This window comes from Acanthochromis polyacanthus, chromosome 10 (assembly GCF_021347895.1).
Source record: "Acanthochromis polyacanthus isolate Apoly-LR-REF ecotype Palm Island chromosome 10, KAUST_Apoly_ChrSc, whole genome shotgun sequence".
Classification (NCBI taxonomy): domain Eukaryota; kingdom Metazoa; phylum Chordata; class Actinopteri; family Pomacentridae; genus Acanthochromis; species Acanthochromis polyacanthus.
In genome coordinates, this window is record NC_067122.1 from 15910953 (window position 1) to 15926106 (window position 15154).

Here is a 15154-nt window from a genome sequence, read left to right on the forward strand (position 1 = left end):
TTCCCTGAGTCATCTGTTTAGTGTTTAGTTTTACCTGCCGCTTTACACAACATTTAAAGAGTTGATGTAGGCTATTGTTTCCTCCTCATGCTTCCCTCTGTCGAGAAAACAGATTGTATATCTGGCTGATGGTGGACAACGTTAAGTCTAGTGCTTAACTGCACACACTTCCCAATTAATCAAATTGTTGTTTGGCCTATAAAAGAATGTTGATCAGAGTTTTCCAAAGACCGAGATGACAAATGTCTTGTTTTGATTTTCACTTTGCTGACATGAAGAAGGAAAGAAACCATGTAATGTAGAGGAGGAGAAAATTGGAATCAGGTAGTCTTGACTGTTGACAATTAACTTAATGATTGACAACTAATCAATTAATTACTGCAGCTCTACAAAAGACTGCCCCAAAATCGCAAACACACAGAAGCAGCAGCAGCACAGACTGGAGGATACTGAACTACCGGTCCAACCTTGGGATCCCACTATAAAACAGATCTGTCATTACTCAATTGACTCTGTCCCAGAACATGACACATTAATCAAGGGTCTGCAGCCCTGGAGAACTGCCCTCTCATTTGTGGTTCTGTAGACTGATGAGGGAACATGAAGGAGATGTATTAATCTCACATTCCCCGAGCTATTACAGAGCTGAACAGAACTGAGAGTATAAAGGCGACTGCATGAATACCGGCCTGGTAGTGAACCAGCACACAGAGTGAACATTTGAGCGTTGCCTCAGCCCCTGACTTGTCAGTGGCAGCAGGAACCCTGTGAGTCGTAAGATCAGGAAAACAATGGACCATTACCCCTGGGTTATCAGGCCTCAACTCCATTGATAAAAACACCGTCCACTGAAAGAGAATGTTTGTTACATTCTAGATGCCGATAATCCACCAGCAATATTTTAGTCATTAAACTATTTAAGAAAATCACTTGTAATTACCAGATTTCTGATAAATAATAGCAGAATGTTCGTGAGGTCGTAGCACTTCTTTCTGCAGGCCCAAAGATAATCAGTGCTGGCACCAGGAACAGTGGCCGGGCCGTGGCAGGCAGCTAATGAGACAGAGGAACAGCTACAGCCTGGTGGGAGGCCAATTGTGCAAAATGTTTGTTTTATACAGCTCTGACCCTGCAAAATACCTGTCACTGTAAATCCAACATGCAGCCCTTCAAGATCGTATCTCATCTTAATCTTTGTGAGTTTGGAGAGGAGGGGAAACGTGGGTCTGGGGAGGGTTGAGAGGTGAGGGGAGCTCGCTGTGTTGGATGTGGAATGAGGCTGATAGTGTAGGGGGCAAAAAATACGGGGATGTCTTTATCTCCAGGTTGAGAAGTTATCAGCTGTCCCTTGCTGACCACCAAGGTCTGAGGATCAGCCTTATCTCCTCTGACCAGAAGGTGTGGGGGGGGTTCCTGTTGGAGGTGACGCATAGCTCAGCCCTTCCTGTCGCTGCTGCGGTTTCCTCCTCTGCCTCTCCACTCATCAAGCTGATTGTTCACCACCACGGGCGGTGAAGGCTTAAATCAAGGCTTTCTCTGGGTTTTACAACCCAGATTGCCTTGTCTAGATGTGGACTCTGCCACAGATGAGTCTGCTAGTGCAGGAGAAGCCTTTTAGAATTTAGTTTCACATCATAAATATATGATCAGGGCAAGATGTGTATTAAAGTCACGCTAGCATGCCCAATTGCAACAACATGAAAGTTTGTTTTTGTCATTTTTGTTGCATTGTTCAAGGTCTAACATGTTCTCTATTTCTCTGTCCAGTTGTTTAGCTTACACCAAACCTATCCAAGTCAACATTGATGACAAGAGTAATGATGCCCAAAACTGGATCAAGGACATAAATGTCGAGCCTGCACTGGGTAAAGGAAAAAACAAGGTATGCAGTCATTTTATGTGTAGTGTTTCTCATATTTTTCAAACAATGGGTGCACTTGTAGCCTTCTTTTTCATCATAAAGTGAGGCTGACAAATAGCGGTGCCTAATTCAACAGAAAGATTCAAACAGTATGAGAACTGGATCAGGAAGAAGTCTGCAGATACAAAATAGCCACTGGCTAAGTCAGATGATCAGGAGTCGAAAGTCAGATTCAAGATTTCAGATCCACACATGGTCACAGAAGGATTTGTGGACTGGCAGTGATGCAAGTACTTTTCTTCACTGAAAATGATTAACTTTTTCTTCCTCAGTTTTGACTTATGTAACTGTGACCAAAACCCATGAAAAAGGACTCAGCAGATCCCTTTGGAAATGTCGGTTTTGCTAGTGTTACTTTTTTCTCGAAATAGGCAACCAGAAAAATATGTGACAATCATTTGGTTTCATGCATATAATGTGCTACATCTGAAAATTAAGATCCTGTATTGAGAAAGGGGAGTGCATTTACAACATAAAGAACTGACACACTGGCTTAGTGAAGGCTCTACCACAGCTTTCTGCCTTTTGAAATGGTCCACCATTAACTGACAGACATAGTTAATTCCCCAATACTCAAGTGAAATATACCCTCTATTTCACTTTTTTGTATTTCTATGAAGGCCAATAAATAAACCAGCTGCACCTTTTGTCCTTCCAATGAAGCATGTTTTATTCTGACATCAGTTAATCTTTTGAGTTTTTGAGATTCTTAAGGCTGCAAAACATGGCTATGCATTTGCCACAAGCTTTTACTACATAGGGTATATACTGTAGTTCTGCATAATGCAATTCTAAAGTTTACTATCAGCACATTTACGTAGACACAGCAGTCATTCCTGAGCATTAAGCAGATGTAGTTGTCATGGATTTCAGAATATTGTTTTCTGCAGCTCTGAAGCATCAATGTGGGATCTACCAGTCTGGCAGGTTTTTGTACAAAACCTGAACACAATTTGGAATCCGTATCACCACTGCAAATGTCCTGGCGAAGCCTGTTGCTAAAACTGTTCACCCCAGACATAATTAAGAGCAGGCCTCCACTGACTTGCTGTAGTGTGCCTATAGCAGTAGGTTAAAGCAACCATTACAACAGGCTGGGTCAAATTAGGGCACAAATCCATTGGCAAGCATCAGTGATCATTGTTAATCCAAACTTTTTTTTTACCTGTGCTACTGGCGCATAAGGTGGTGATTTATTGACTTTTGCTGTCTTAAGTATTAAATGAAATTCAGTGTAATTCTTTGCACAAGAAGCTATTGTGAAATTGGCCATTGTCACAGGGTATCAGCTCTAATAAGTGTCTGACATAAATATGGAGGCACTACTTATTTAAAAGGACTTGTGGCCAGTCGCTGGTGCTTTATGAGGGTTAGGACTAAGGGTCAATGATAACAAGCAGCAGTTTAAAAGAAGAGAGATTTGTTGGAAGTAAATTCCTCTCTGTCACCCCACATAAATCGTGCTGGCCCGTGAATAAGAACATAATCAGGGCTGGGCCTCTGAGTGGCTCCCCTGAAGGCCTGGTGGTCGAGAGGGAGACTGGCCTGGGTCAAAATATAAGGAAAACACTGGGGGAAGACATGGGCACAGAGGTCACAGTGCGTCTGGTCAGGTCACCTTTTCAGGACTGTGTACAATCCTTTAAATGACTGTTTTCAATCTCAGGTTACATCATAGTGAGCAATAGCCGTAACATTATACCATAACACCACTCTATCAGTGTTTTGACAAGTGTCATATCAGCATTGATTGGACAATACAATCCAACACCTATTCTTTTACTTCCTGAATGTTTGTATGGTGAACACTGTAAGAACAGGGACGCTGAAAAGGTTTCACGGCTACAGCTGGGTCTCTGAGTGTCAACACAATGGCTCCTACAAGCCCAGGAAGTTCAGGCCAGCATACCCCAGACAATACACCCACATCATTCACTTTCTTTGATGTAGCTGACGGCCCCCAAAAAACAGATGTCACTGTGAACACTAAACAGAACCCCATGCAGTCTGGCCCTCGCCCAAGTTTTACTTATTATTTTGTCAATTGAAGCTGTTAAAATGTTGTCCTAGCGTTACAATCGAGCATGGTATTAGAAGTGCTTTCCAGGAAATGAACATGGAGCCCCAGCTCTAGATCTATCACACAGGACTGAAGGAGAGTCGGTGGGCTTTAAAACTCCAGATGTATCCTTTCATTAATGTCAAACACTGGGGATTATAAAACACACCAAGGTTGGTCCAGACTTCTCACTTGTTTGTGAACAGCAACACGGGACTCTGGTGGTGATTAAAACCTCACAGATAAATGACAGTGTCACAGTGGAAATCTGAATTGTTGGTTAAGCTTTTGTGTTGTATGCTGCTTTAAAGAGTTAATAATAATAATTGCCTTTTTAATCCTACTTAGACTGCGAGTACATTGGTGATTGGAGAGGCTCGTGTGTCGGGACACTACTCCTGTGTGGCCAAGAATGAGGATGGCACAAGCAAAATGACAATGCCTTTTTACGTTGATGGTAAGTGAGTCACCAGAATGCAGTAGCTGAAAAGTTGGCATTTAAATCTTAATAATGCAAGCTTAGTGCTCTTCTGAATGTGCATGCAGAAATAGTTTTATTGTAATTGTACTACACCGTGCACAGGATTCCTGCAAATGATCTACGTATACAGTGTAATGAACTGCAAGGAACAGTGGAGGAATGTGCAGATTGTATTGTGCAATAAAGAAACCAGAGGGGGGCATTAATTGAAAACATCTTCCACTGTAGCTGAACGGCTTCAGGGCGGAAGAGAGGCAAACATGTCCAGAGCCATATGGAGTGCTATAATGGCACGAGTTTAAAAACAGCTATGAATAACTTCATTCCTGTTTCAGTGCCAGCAGGTCATTCCTCTTTCTCAGTGAGGCTCAGAGGGCGAGTACAATTTGCTTTTTTATGTGCATCTGAGCATTTCCAAATGTTCCCCAAATGAATATCCATTGAGACAGTTATGCAATAACAGCGGGGATGAGGTGTCACCAGGCACAAGCATACTTCACTTTACAACAAAGTGAATCACATCCCCTTAAAAGTTATGTGAATCCCATCTTTAAGGACTGCTTTTAGGTTATTCAGGTGAACCCACAGCAAAGGGGATGTCAAGTACCAAACATTATTCTCCTAGAACGAGACAATTCCCAGGAGGAATCCAGCTCTCGTCCAGAGGTGAGGAAGATGGAGGATGATGGAATGCTGCTAAAAAAGAGGACAGAATTGTAACAGCTGTCTTCTCTTACGGAACAGAGAATGCTTTCCAGCAAACTGAATAAACAAGCACAGTCTGCTTCCCTTGGGGCACATACTCAGCCTCACTCCAATTGGATGAGTGCAGAAGCCCCGTCAGCACTGCTGTCCACCGGCAACGTGCTTCCAATTAACAGTGATGAAACAGGAAATAACTACAAATTTGACATTCTTGGCCTTTTGACGAGCAGCTTTGTGTCCAAAGCTATTGTCCAAATTAGAATCTCCAACCAGACAGATACGTGTGTGTATGTAAAACAGATGTGAAATTCCATTTATTCATAGTTAACACCTCTGGTTGACCACTGAGTGTATCTGTAACTAAGGATGATTTACTACAACTAGAATCTTAAATTACCACATTTCTAATTTGTTAGATCACCCTGAGGAAATTACCATTGAACCTCGCACAGCCATTGAGGGGAATGACATCACTCTGACCTGTCGGGCAACCCGTTACCTCTACACGGACCTGCAGTGGTTGGATTCCAGGAATCAAACGGTCACGTCCAACGTGTCTAGTCTCCAGTTCAGCAATTATTCCGTTTCACTTTCTCTCCATCTGTACAATGTGTCCCAAAGCAGCACTGCAGGGTACAAATGCCAAGCAAACAAACACCACAAGAAGACTGAAATCAAGACTGCTGCACTTACTGTGGACGGTAAGTGAGGAAAGGATATGGCAGTGCAACCGTGATTGCAGCGTAGTTTCTATAAACTGCATTTATTAAATAGTCAGCTGGTGTACATTCTGTAGAAGTGTAGTCATGTATAGCCATGCTACCAAACGTTAGCACATACAGGAAAACAAAACTATGTTGTAACACTTGATTACGGTAAATTAAACTGTAATGGAGCAATCGCACATCTAATGTAAACAGTTTTTTTTGTTTGATGCAGCGAGAAAACGGCCATGGCTGAGTCAAAATCTGACTAATCAGAATGTGAACAGCAGCAGCACCCTGGTGCTGGCTTGCTCCGCTTCGGGAGTTCCTCAGCCCAACATCACATGGTACAAAAATGGCGTTCGTGTGGAAGAAAGTCCAGGTAACCCTGAGAATAGTCATACACGTGTGGAGACTGTCATATTATAAATGATTTTTTTTGGGTGTTTACAATTTTTGGTGCAGCTTGGTGCTGCAACATACAAACTAGATGAGGTGTTTGAAGAGAATTAATACTTTCTAAGTGGTCAGCAGTCTGATGGCAAAGTAAAGGCTGAATTCAGCTGTATTCTTATAGTTACATACTGCAAGAACAGAAATGTCGTACTCTGTGCTTTCATGATTCCAACCCCTGCTGAAAATATTATTTCTGGTTATTGCTGTTTCTCTCTCTCTCTCTCTCTCTCTCTCTCTCAAAAAAGCTTCCATTGTCATGCTATAGTAGGTGTGCAGTGCCCTGCATGCTGCATAAAGATCGCCTCATCTGTAGTGAAAATCAAACTTTTTACAAGCTAAAGTGCCTGAAGAACATTTAGCCTGATTTTACACCACCACCATTCTGCACCTGCCCAAAAACAGTGGTAACTGTTAAATGCCACACTGTTTTAAACTTTATGGCACTATTAACTGAGCCTTGGTGCTTTTCAGGTATTACACTCGGAGGAGACGGGGCTCTGACCATCGAAAGGGTGAAGAAAGATGATGAGGGTCTGTACGAGTGTGTCGCCAGCAACGTCGAGGGCGTCGCAAAATCAAGTTCTGTTGTTACTGTGGTCGGTGAGTCATTCAGACGCTGTGGGATGTTCACTACATAAACATCAAAAAAATCAACACTCTCACCCACTGCTTTTACAATACTCAGTGTGAGGCAATATCTGCCTGCTGCAGATCACAACAAATACACTAATCATTAGCTCAAGGACTGTTGTCAATGCATTTTCTGCATGCCAGAACATCTCAGAAGCCCTATTGGCCTGTTTCCTTGTCACCAATACAAATAGTTCTGGTCAGACTTCAGTGAGAAAAGTCTCCCCTGACAGAAAATTTGTGACTGCCAGGAATGCCAAGTGAATTCCTTCGTGGGTTTTATGATCATGGCTTTGGCTGAGGGCCCTTACCTAGAGGACACAACCTCTGTAGTGTTAAGAGGTCCACTAATGAGTCGAAAAAGATTGACTGCTACAGCTACCAAGGGACTGCAAACACAGCAGATAATTGGAGTCGAAGGCCTGTCTCATAGCATGTGTGTGCCTCTATACCTTGGCATGCGCTATGAATTGTACATTAAAACCTTAAGGAGATGTGACATCATGCAGCCAGTTTTGTCCACATGTAAGCACTTAAATATATTCTTGTTAAGCTGAGCTTTTGTTTTGCTTAAGGATCAGCTTCGAAATCATTGCTATCCTTTCCATCTTCACCATGAAAATGTACCAACAACATGCTGTATGCATATTCTGACTGTTTGAAATAAGAGCCAGACAAGCTTTGTGCTTATTCCAAGGAGATGAGCCTTCAGAGTGTCGACATGAATGGTTAGAAAAACAGTGTTTGGAAGAAAACACTGCAGGAAAAAAGATGGTATGCATGATCCAAACAAACCCGAAATAAACACCAAAGCGTGTTTGCACTTCCTTTATATACAACGTCCCAAAGAAAATTTATGAGGAAACAAATCAACTGGAATGACAAAGAATGCGGCGATATTAAAGTTCCGGCGCCGAGTCGAAAACAACGCTCTTTATTTGTAAATTTGTAACGGGCTGTTTGCTTTTGATTGCGAATCCCGGTCAATATCGTATGACAACTTACGAGATCACGAAAATGACACGGTCAGTTTGTGCCAAACAGGCCTGGTAGTTTACGACACTTCTTCTCATTCCAGGAGTTGAAGGGAAGCCAAACGTTGAGGTCATAATTTTGGTGTGTACTGGAGCTGCAGCCACGTTCCTCTGGCTTATGCTTATCCTCTTCATTCGCAAGCTGAGGAAGGTAAGGCGTTACACTACTTCTTTTCTCGGAAACGTATGAGATTAGCATTTGCCAACATATAGAAAGTGACTGATTGCATCTGTGAAATGTTGTTCCTCCTCCTTCATGAGTGTATTTCGGCTTATGGAAGTGACTAATTTACGGTTGTTGTGAAATACAGTTGAAATGAAGGATAAATTTAGCCTGTACTATTTTCACATTTCCTGACAGTAAGAGCGAAACTTAGTTTTCTATGTACAGTTTGTCCTCACGGGAGAACATAATGTGCTGTGAACAAGTGAAGACATATTTTCTGCCTTTGGCATAGTCATATGTTCAGAGCAAGAATATCCCTGCTGACATCAACATTTTCCATAAAATGAAAACAGAGTTCCATTGGATATCATAGTCAAAAAATGATAAAGATGATCTCAGTATTCATGTTTATCCTCTGGATGCTTCAGCAACCTGCACACTACAAGATGGGTCCATCCATCATCATTGATCCTGACGAGTATCCTCTGGACGAGCAGAACGACCTTCTTCAATATGACAGCAGCAAATGGGAGTTTCCCCGAGACCGCCTGCGACTAGGTGAGCACCACGCAATGTGTTGAAAAACTTTGATACATTAAAGGTGGTAAGTTTAGACACCCTGGGCCTGGAATCTTTCTGCATGGAGTTTGCATGTTCTCCCTGTGCATGCGTGGGTTTTCTCCGGGTACTCCGGCTTCCTCCCACAGTCCAAAAATATGCAGAGGTTAATTGATGACTCTAAATTGCCCGTAGGTGTGATTGTTTGTCTGTATATGTAGCCCTGTGACAGACTGGCGACCTGCCCAGGGTGTCCCCTGCCTTCGCCTGAGTCAGCTGGGATAGGCTCCAGCACGACCCTAGTGAGGATAAAGCGGTGTATAGAGAATGGATGGATGGATGAAGTTTAGACACAAGATGCCCTGTATCAATTATAAACAGGCTAATAGGGTGTCTTCATAATCAGATTCAGAAAACTTTTTGTCCTCAAAAGACAACTAAAAAGCCACGTAGAGCAGGCAGTGCAATGATGACGTAAAAAATTGAGTAGAAAAAAGAAATTAAAGATAAAAACATAAATAACACAAACGGGAATAAATATAAATTTTTCCATATACAAATGTAGAACCAGTAAGATGGTAAGAATAAAAAATAGAATGAAAAAACAGAACATCTTAGGGTTTTATGCATAATTTCAGCTTTCTAAGCCTAGATTTGAAACTTTCCACAATGTACTTGTTGAAATGATGTTTAAATAATAAAACAGAGCATCCCGAATCAGGCTCTGTCTCTCAAGAGTAGTACAGGTAGTCACTGAACAGAGCACAACACAAGTGACCTGATAGAGACGTGAGAACACCATCGGGAGTAAATCCCTGCTTTGATTCCCAGCCAGGCGGATGTTTACTAAATGTCTTTTTCCCACTTTGTTTTGCCACATTTTCTGTCTTTACTGCACCAAAAGAAAAAAGTGAAAATGCAAAAAAAAATGTATTTGAGGTGATGAATTAGATGTTTTTTCAAACTTCCTCTTACATCACCTCATGTGAGGCATCTCTGGCTCGAGTTTCTTTATTGAACTTAATGTTACAGTTTGCAGATGTCAAAGATTCTTTCAATAAAAGTTCATCCTGGGTGTAGTTCACAGTCGGGGTATACGTACAGAGACACATTAACGTACATGGAAGAGGTGTCACCCCTCTCCACAGCTGGGACGAAGGGTCATTACTTATCAGTGACCTGCGCTGTCATCCAGTCTTAAGTGAACCATAAATACTCTCAGCGGTGATCACAGCTCCAACGGGTCGTTTTAATTACAGATCCTGACTGACAGGGAGTCCAGTCACATTTTTTCACCCCAGGGACAGGAAGCTCTAATGTCGTCCCACTTATCAAATCCCTTCTTCCTTTTCCAGGGAAAACTCTCGGCCATGGAGCTTTTGGGAAAGTCGTTGAGGCTTCTGCCTTTGGAATCGACAAGCTGTCAACCTGTAAAACTGTTGCGGTGAAAATGCTGAAAGGTAGGATTTCAAAAAGCCCGTTGAACTTCATACAGTGAATCGAACATGATCAGAAAGTAGAATGACATTATACTGACGGATTATGCCTCTCCTGTTTAGTGTGGACATAAAATTAACCCTTAAAGTAACATCACACCTTTTACTGCTGTGTGTGTAGTCTTGTTTTCTGCACATTACAGGCTCATAAGCTACAGCAGCACGTGTGCATTTAACAGTTTTGTAGCATGTTGGTTCAAAGCAAAGAATTCAATGTCTGTTCCACACAAAATGCAGGTTCTTTAACCGAATCCCCGATGAAGAGGTTGAGCAAACACACGTCTGACAGCTCAGGTCAGAATGTATGAGATCTGCAGGTGAAGAAGAGTTGAAACGCATAAGAGAAAAGTACAAAATGAGCAAAAAAAATAATGTGGAAACGATCCTTTCTCAGGTCTTGATTTTTTAAGTTGAGCTATTTACAATCCCATTCCTGTGCCTTTTCAAATATTCACAGCGAGCTATAAATGCTGGCTCTAAATGAATACAAGAAAACAGAGAGAAAACAGTTTGTTTTTGTTTTTTTTAATTCAAGTGAATGACACATTTGACTTTCTAAAATGAGAGAAGCAAACTGCAGATCTATATGAGGATGATGTATCAGTGAGGATCAAACACAGGGCTGTTATCTAGATGTATTGCTCACTGTCTTATCATTAATCACATCTTAGCATAAATCACAGGCTCTTGGAGAGGAACAGACTCTGGCTGTTGTTCGTTGTCGGTCAAACTTAATGGAAAGCAGCAGGTCTCCTCAAATTGACTGTGATTTTGCCAGACACTCCCCGGCTGCTCTCGCTTCCAGCTCATAAATATGTTGTTGGTCAAAGCAACACGGAACAACCTCTAAATCTTGATTTTCAGAATCTAAAACAGAGGACATTATATCATTGTTCAAATTTATCAAAATCAGGTACATCATATAGAATTTCTTGCTTTAATTTTGTGAATATGTTGGTATTTGTCTTTCTATAAAGGCTTTATATGGACACCTTTGCAGTTGCCCTTTATCAGAAGTTGCTTTATATTAAAACTATCTTATTTTTTAACCATGTTTCATTTATTTGAACAAAATTTCCTTAGTAATCAATCAAGCGTTTTATCCAGCTTCTCTCTATGATTGCAAACTGCAAAAATAAAGCTTCTCAAAAATGTTCCTACAAAAAAAAGCCATTAAGCATTCCCACAGACAAGAATCCTCCTTCAGTTGTAAAAAAAAGAAAGAAATGAGCAGAGCAAGTGAAGCATGAATCTCTGAGTAAAAACAACAAATGGTTCAGAGTCTGGGCATTTTACTGCAAACAGTTTTTTTAAAGTCAGATTTGGGGAAATGTATATAACTGCAAACTTCATTCCGTAAATGAACAAATTCAGCTAAAAAATGTTCATCACCTTTGAAAAATTGGCTTTTATTGCCTTGAAGTGGTCACATAAAATTTGTGTTCTACTGCAAGTGAAAATAACTTTCAGTTTGACAAGCAAGCTGCATGAACTTTTTTGCACATGAGCATATTTTTGCTCGACAGGTTTTAAAGTTAAGACCTTACAGAAAATTTTATTTGTGGTAAAATGTACATGAAGCATTTACCGATCTACCAACTGATGCTAAATCAATCCTGCACTCGTCTGTATTATTACAGGAGGTGCTACATCAAATGAGCGGAAAGCCCTGATGTCAGAGCTAAAGATCCTGATTCACATCGGTCATCACCTGAATGTGGTCAACCTGCTGGGAGCCTGCACCAAACCTGGAGGTGAACTTTGTTACTGAGCTTGTGTTAAAGCTGTGTAATGAAGAAAATGACATTAAATTACTGTGATTTTGCCCACCATTTTCCTGGCCTTTCTTTATTGTGAGAACAACCACGTGCCGTAACAGTGATCATAGCAAATGTGCCATCTGAACAGGACCCTTGATGATGATTGTAGAGTTCTGCAAATACGGCAACTTGTCCAACTATCTGAGGGGCAAGAGAGAAGACTTCATCGTGTACAAGGTGAGTCACGAACCACATGATTTAAACTTTCCAGCTCACTTGCTTATCTTGAGCTCAGCAGTGAGAGCAGGGAGGGGCTGTTTTGACAAGTGTCATGGAAGTTCTCATGTTTGAGAGCTGCAGATACCCTGAAGATTTGCAGACTCTGTGTGATAAATCAGGCTCATTTTCAAATTGCGCAGCCACTCGACCGTGTAGGAAAGCTCGATGCAAATCAGCATTAAACCTGTCCTCATTTGATGCATGTGTGCCGGTCAGAGCCAGGACGGTAAGGTGGTGTCTTCAGGATCGGGCTGCGAGCTGAGCGAGCTGATGAAGCGCCGCCTGGAGAGCGTAGCCAGCACCGGAAGCTCCGCCAGCTCTGGCTTCATCGAAGATAAGAGCTACTGCGACTCAGAGGAAGAGGAAGAAGGTAAAGGCCAAGCACGTCTTGCTTCCCTTCAAAAGCCACACTCCTCCATGTTTGTCCCTCCTGCTGTCTCCACCTCCTCTCACCTCCACTCCTCCCCCTCCTGCTCAGCAATCAAAGCTCCCCTCAGATTGTTTTCTGGTCTGACTCTGATGGGATGTTTCCTCCTCCTGTTCAGCAGTACAATCGCTGCAGCGGGAGCCACTGTCACCCCACTGAGTCTGGGGAGGCGTCTGTTTATTTCCTGTCCTGACCATCGCTGTGCTCTCTGGCTTCAGCTCAGCACGTCAGCCATGTTGTTTCTGATGTTATTTCTGGTTTGATTAGCTGTTTACTCAGGTGGGCCAGTGGAAGGACTCCTTGTGAGCTCCTCTATCAGACCCCCCACCGGCATGCTGCGCCCATAACCGCACGTTTCACCTGACATCTAACTAGAAGAGACTGTAATTTGTTTTTATCGTATCTTCAGAAAAGGATGTTTCAAAGACAGTGTGTAGGAGGAGACGAGTACGTGACAGGACAGACTGTTGAGATGACACGTTGTAGTTCAGCGCTTTACACTTAGAGTTTCCTGATTTATCTGACAGGTGTAGAAACCTGCCGATCACATTGGCTGAATTTAACAACAAGAGAAGGGTTATTGCTTTAAATTTAAAAGCCATATATTGTGTGTCCAGGCAGAAAATCATGCTCACTGGGGACTTTATGTTCTTTGTTTTGCAGAATCTGAGGACCTGTACAAGAGAGTCCTGACACTGGAAGATTTAATTTGCTACAGTTTCCAAGTTGCAAAAGGCATGGAGTTCTTGGCATCACGCAAGGTATTCTTTTTTTTCAGAACAGCTTTAATGTTTTACTGTATATTGTGGCTTTTTTTTCATTTAAATCTTACGTAATGTAGCGTAGGATCACCATGCTCACCCTTGTTTAAGAGTGTACATGTAGAACCAAAACTGTCCCACTACAGGTAGACTAAGTCAATTATTTTTAAATTGCTGGTATGAAGATTTGAAAACTATACGATACTATATATGATAATAATAACAATCTGAAACATAAAACCTGCGGGTATAAGCATTTTTAAAATATTTTTAAATTAGAATTTAATTGTACAATTAGACAATTTATAACAGTAAGAAACTGTAAAAATAGAAAGAATGGTCCATTTTTAAGAAACTTTCCAGTACAGCAGTCCTTGAACTAATCATCTATGACGAATCTAAGCTTGAGACTTTGAATTTTTTTTTTTAATCAAACTCGTAACTCATTTAGAAATTTTCCAAAAGAAAGCCATTTGTTCTTACCGGATTCAGCCAAAAGGAAAAATTTTTGCATTTCTTGTTCAATCAAGAAGCCATTAGTGACTGAGCTATGACCAACAGTCATGTGACAACGATTCAGGGACTTTTGAGCTGCAGACAGTTTTTACACAGAGATCAACCAACAAGTATGTCAACAAAATTATACATTTCAGTAGTTACATATCTATAGTATGCTGAGCCATCATTTTTTCCAGTTTTAGTAACACCTTTGGTATTGAACAGATGCACATAGATTTAGTTTTTTCAATTTTTGTGAGATAAGTAATAGAACAAATTTATTTTTTTCAAAATTTGTTACATTGCACAAAGGACAGTTTTGAGTTGTGTGCACTTCTAGCCATGGCTGTATTTTTTTGGTTTGTTTGTTTTTATAAAAGGGCAGGGGCTTTCTATTGTAGCATAAAACGAATTGCAAGTTAGTGAAAATGTCACAGAAGCAAATAAAAAGCACCCAGAAACTGCCTGGGGTTCAGAGGGTTGATGGGTGTGTTTAAATCAGCAAAATGTCCAAATAGAAGTAAACTGTTCACACCCAAAGTGTTCCAGGACTTGTCAAGTAGTTGTTGGATTGTAAATGGGAAAAAAATCCTACAAAGAACAACTTTAAAGGAACCGCATCGCCTCTACTACGACCCACTTCACTTTGTTTTTTGTATAATCTTACCCCTGTGGTTTTTAAAGGATGTCAGTTTAAAGCTCATTTATTTTTCAGCTCATTTATCGTTTTAGGTAGACCGGATAAGGCTGATTAGAGAAAAAAGCCATTGTTGTAAATCCAGACTATTTCTTGGCCTGGAGATGAGAAAAAAAATGGATTTCCTATTGTAATGCCACTGATGACTTGACCATATGTTTCTCCACATGCAGTGTATCACTGAAGTCCATGATATGCAGAAACCTTAAAGTTCTAAATGTAAATGTCTCTTTGAATACGATTTCTTCTTATTTTATCAGTGCATTCATCGTGATTTGGCTGCACGAAACATCCTCCTCTCTGAGAATAACGTTGTAAAGATTTGTGATTTTGGACTCGCCCGGGACATCTACAAAGACCCGGATTATGTGCGCAAAGGAGATGTGAGTTTATTGAAGCCTAGAATTGTTGCATGTTTATTGTTTACAGCTGTCTGGTATTTACTGTGTAACAAAGGAATTACTCAGAAGCATTTCAATAAATCTTTAACAGTCAAAGCAATAATCTACAACTCGCATGGTA

At 41.1% G+C, this 15154-nt stretch overlaps 1 protein-coding gene across 4 annotated transcripts in view; it reads left to right on the forward strand.

Moving 5' to 3' along the window:
• Nucleotides 1–15154, forward strand: part of kdrl (kinase insert domain receptor like) — a 56548-nt gene that overhangs the window by 24869 nt on the left and 16525 nt on the right. For all 4 annotated transcript variants that reach the window (XM_022196665.2, XM_051954926.1, XM_022196667.2 and 1 more), the window contains exons 11-23: nucleotides 1768–1882; nucleotides 4329–4437; nucleotides 5583–5867; nucleotides 6106–6252; nucleotides 6798–6926; nucleotides 8035–8141; nucleotides 8585–8714; nucleotides 10070–10174; nucleotides 11851–11964; nucleotides 12119–12207; nucleotides 12466–12619; nucleotides 13340–13437; nucleotides 14893–15015. In XM_022196665.2, the coding sequence (XP_022052357.2) occupies nucleotides 1768–1882; nucleotides 4329–4437; nucleotides 5583–5867; nucleotides 6106–6252; nucleotides 6798–6926; nucleotides 8035–8141; nucleotides 8585–8714; nucleotides 10070–10174; nucleotides 11851–11964; nucleotides 12119–12207; nucleotides 12466–12619; nucleotides 13340–13437; nucleotides 14893–15015 (1705 nt within the window). The remainder of the gene's footprint in view (nucleotides 1–1767; nucleotides 1883–4328; nucleotides 4438–5582; nucleotides 5868–6105; nucleotides 6253–6797; nucleotides 6927–8034; nucleotides 8142–8584; nucleotides 8715–10069; nucleotides 10175–11850; nucleotides 11965–12118; nucleotides 12208–12465; nucleotides 12620–13339; nucleotides 13438–14892; nucleotides 15016–15154) is intronic.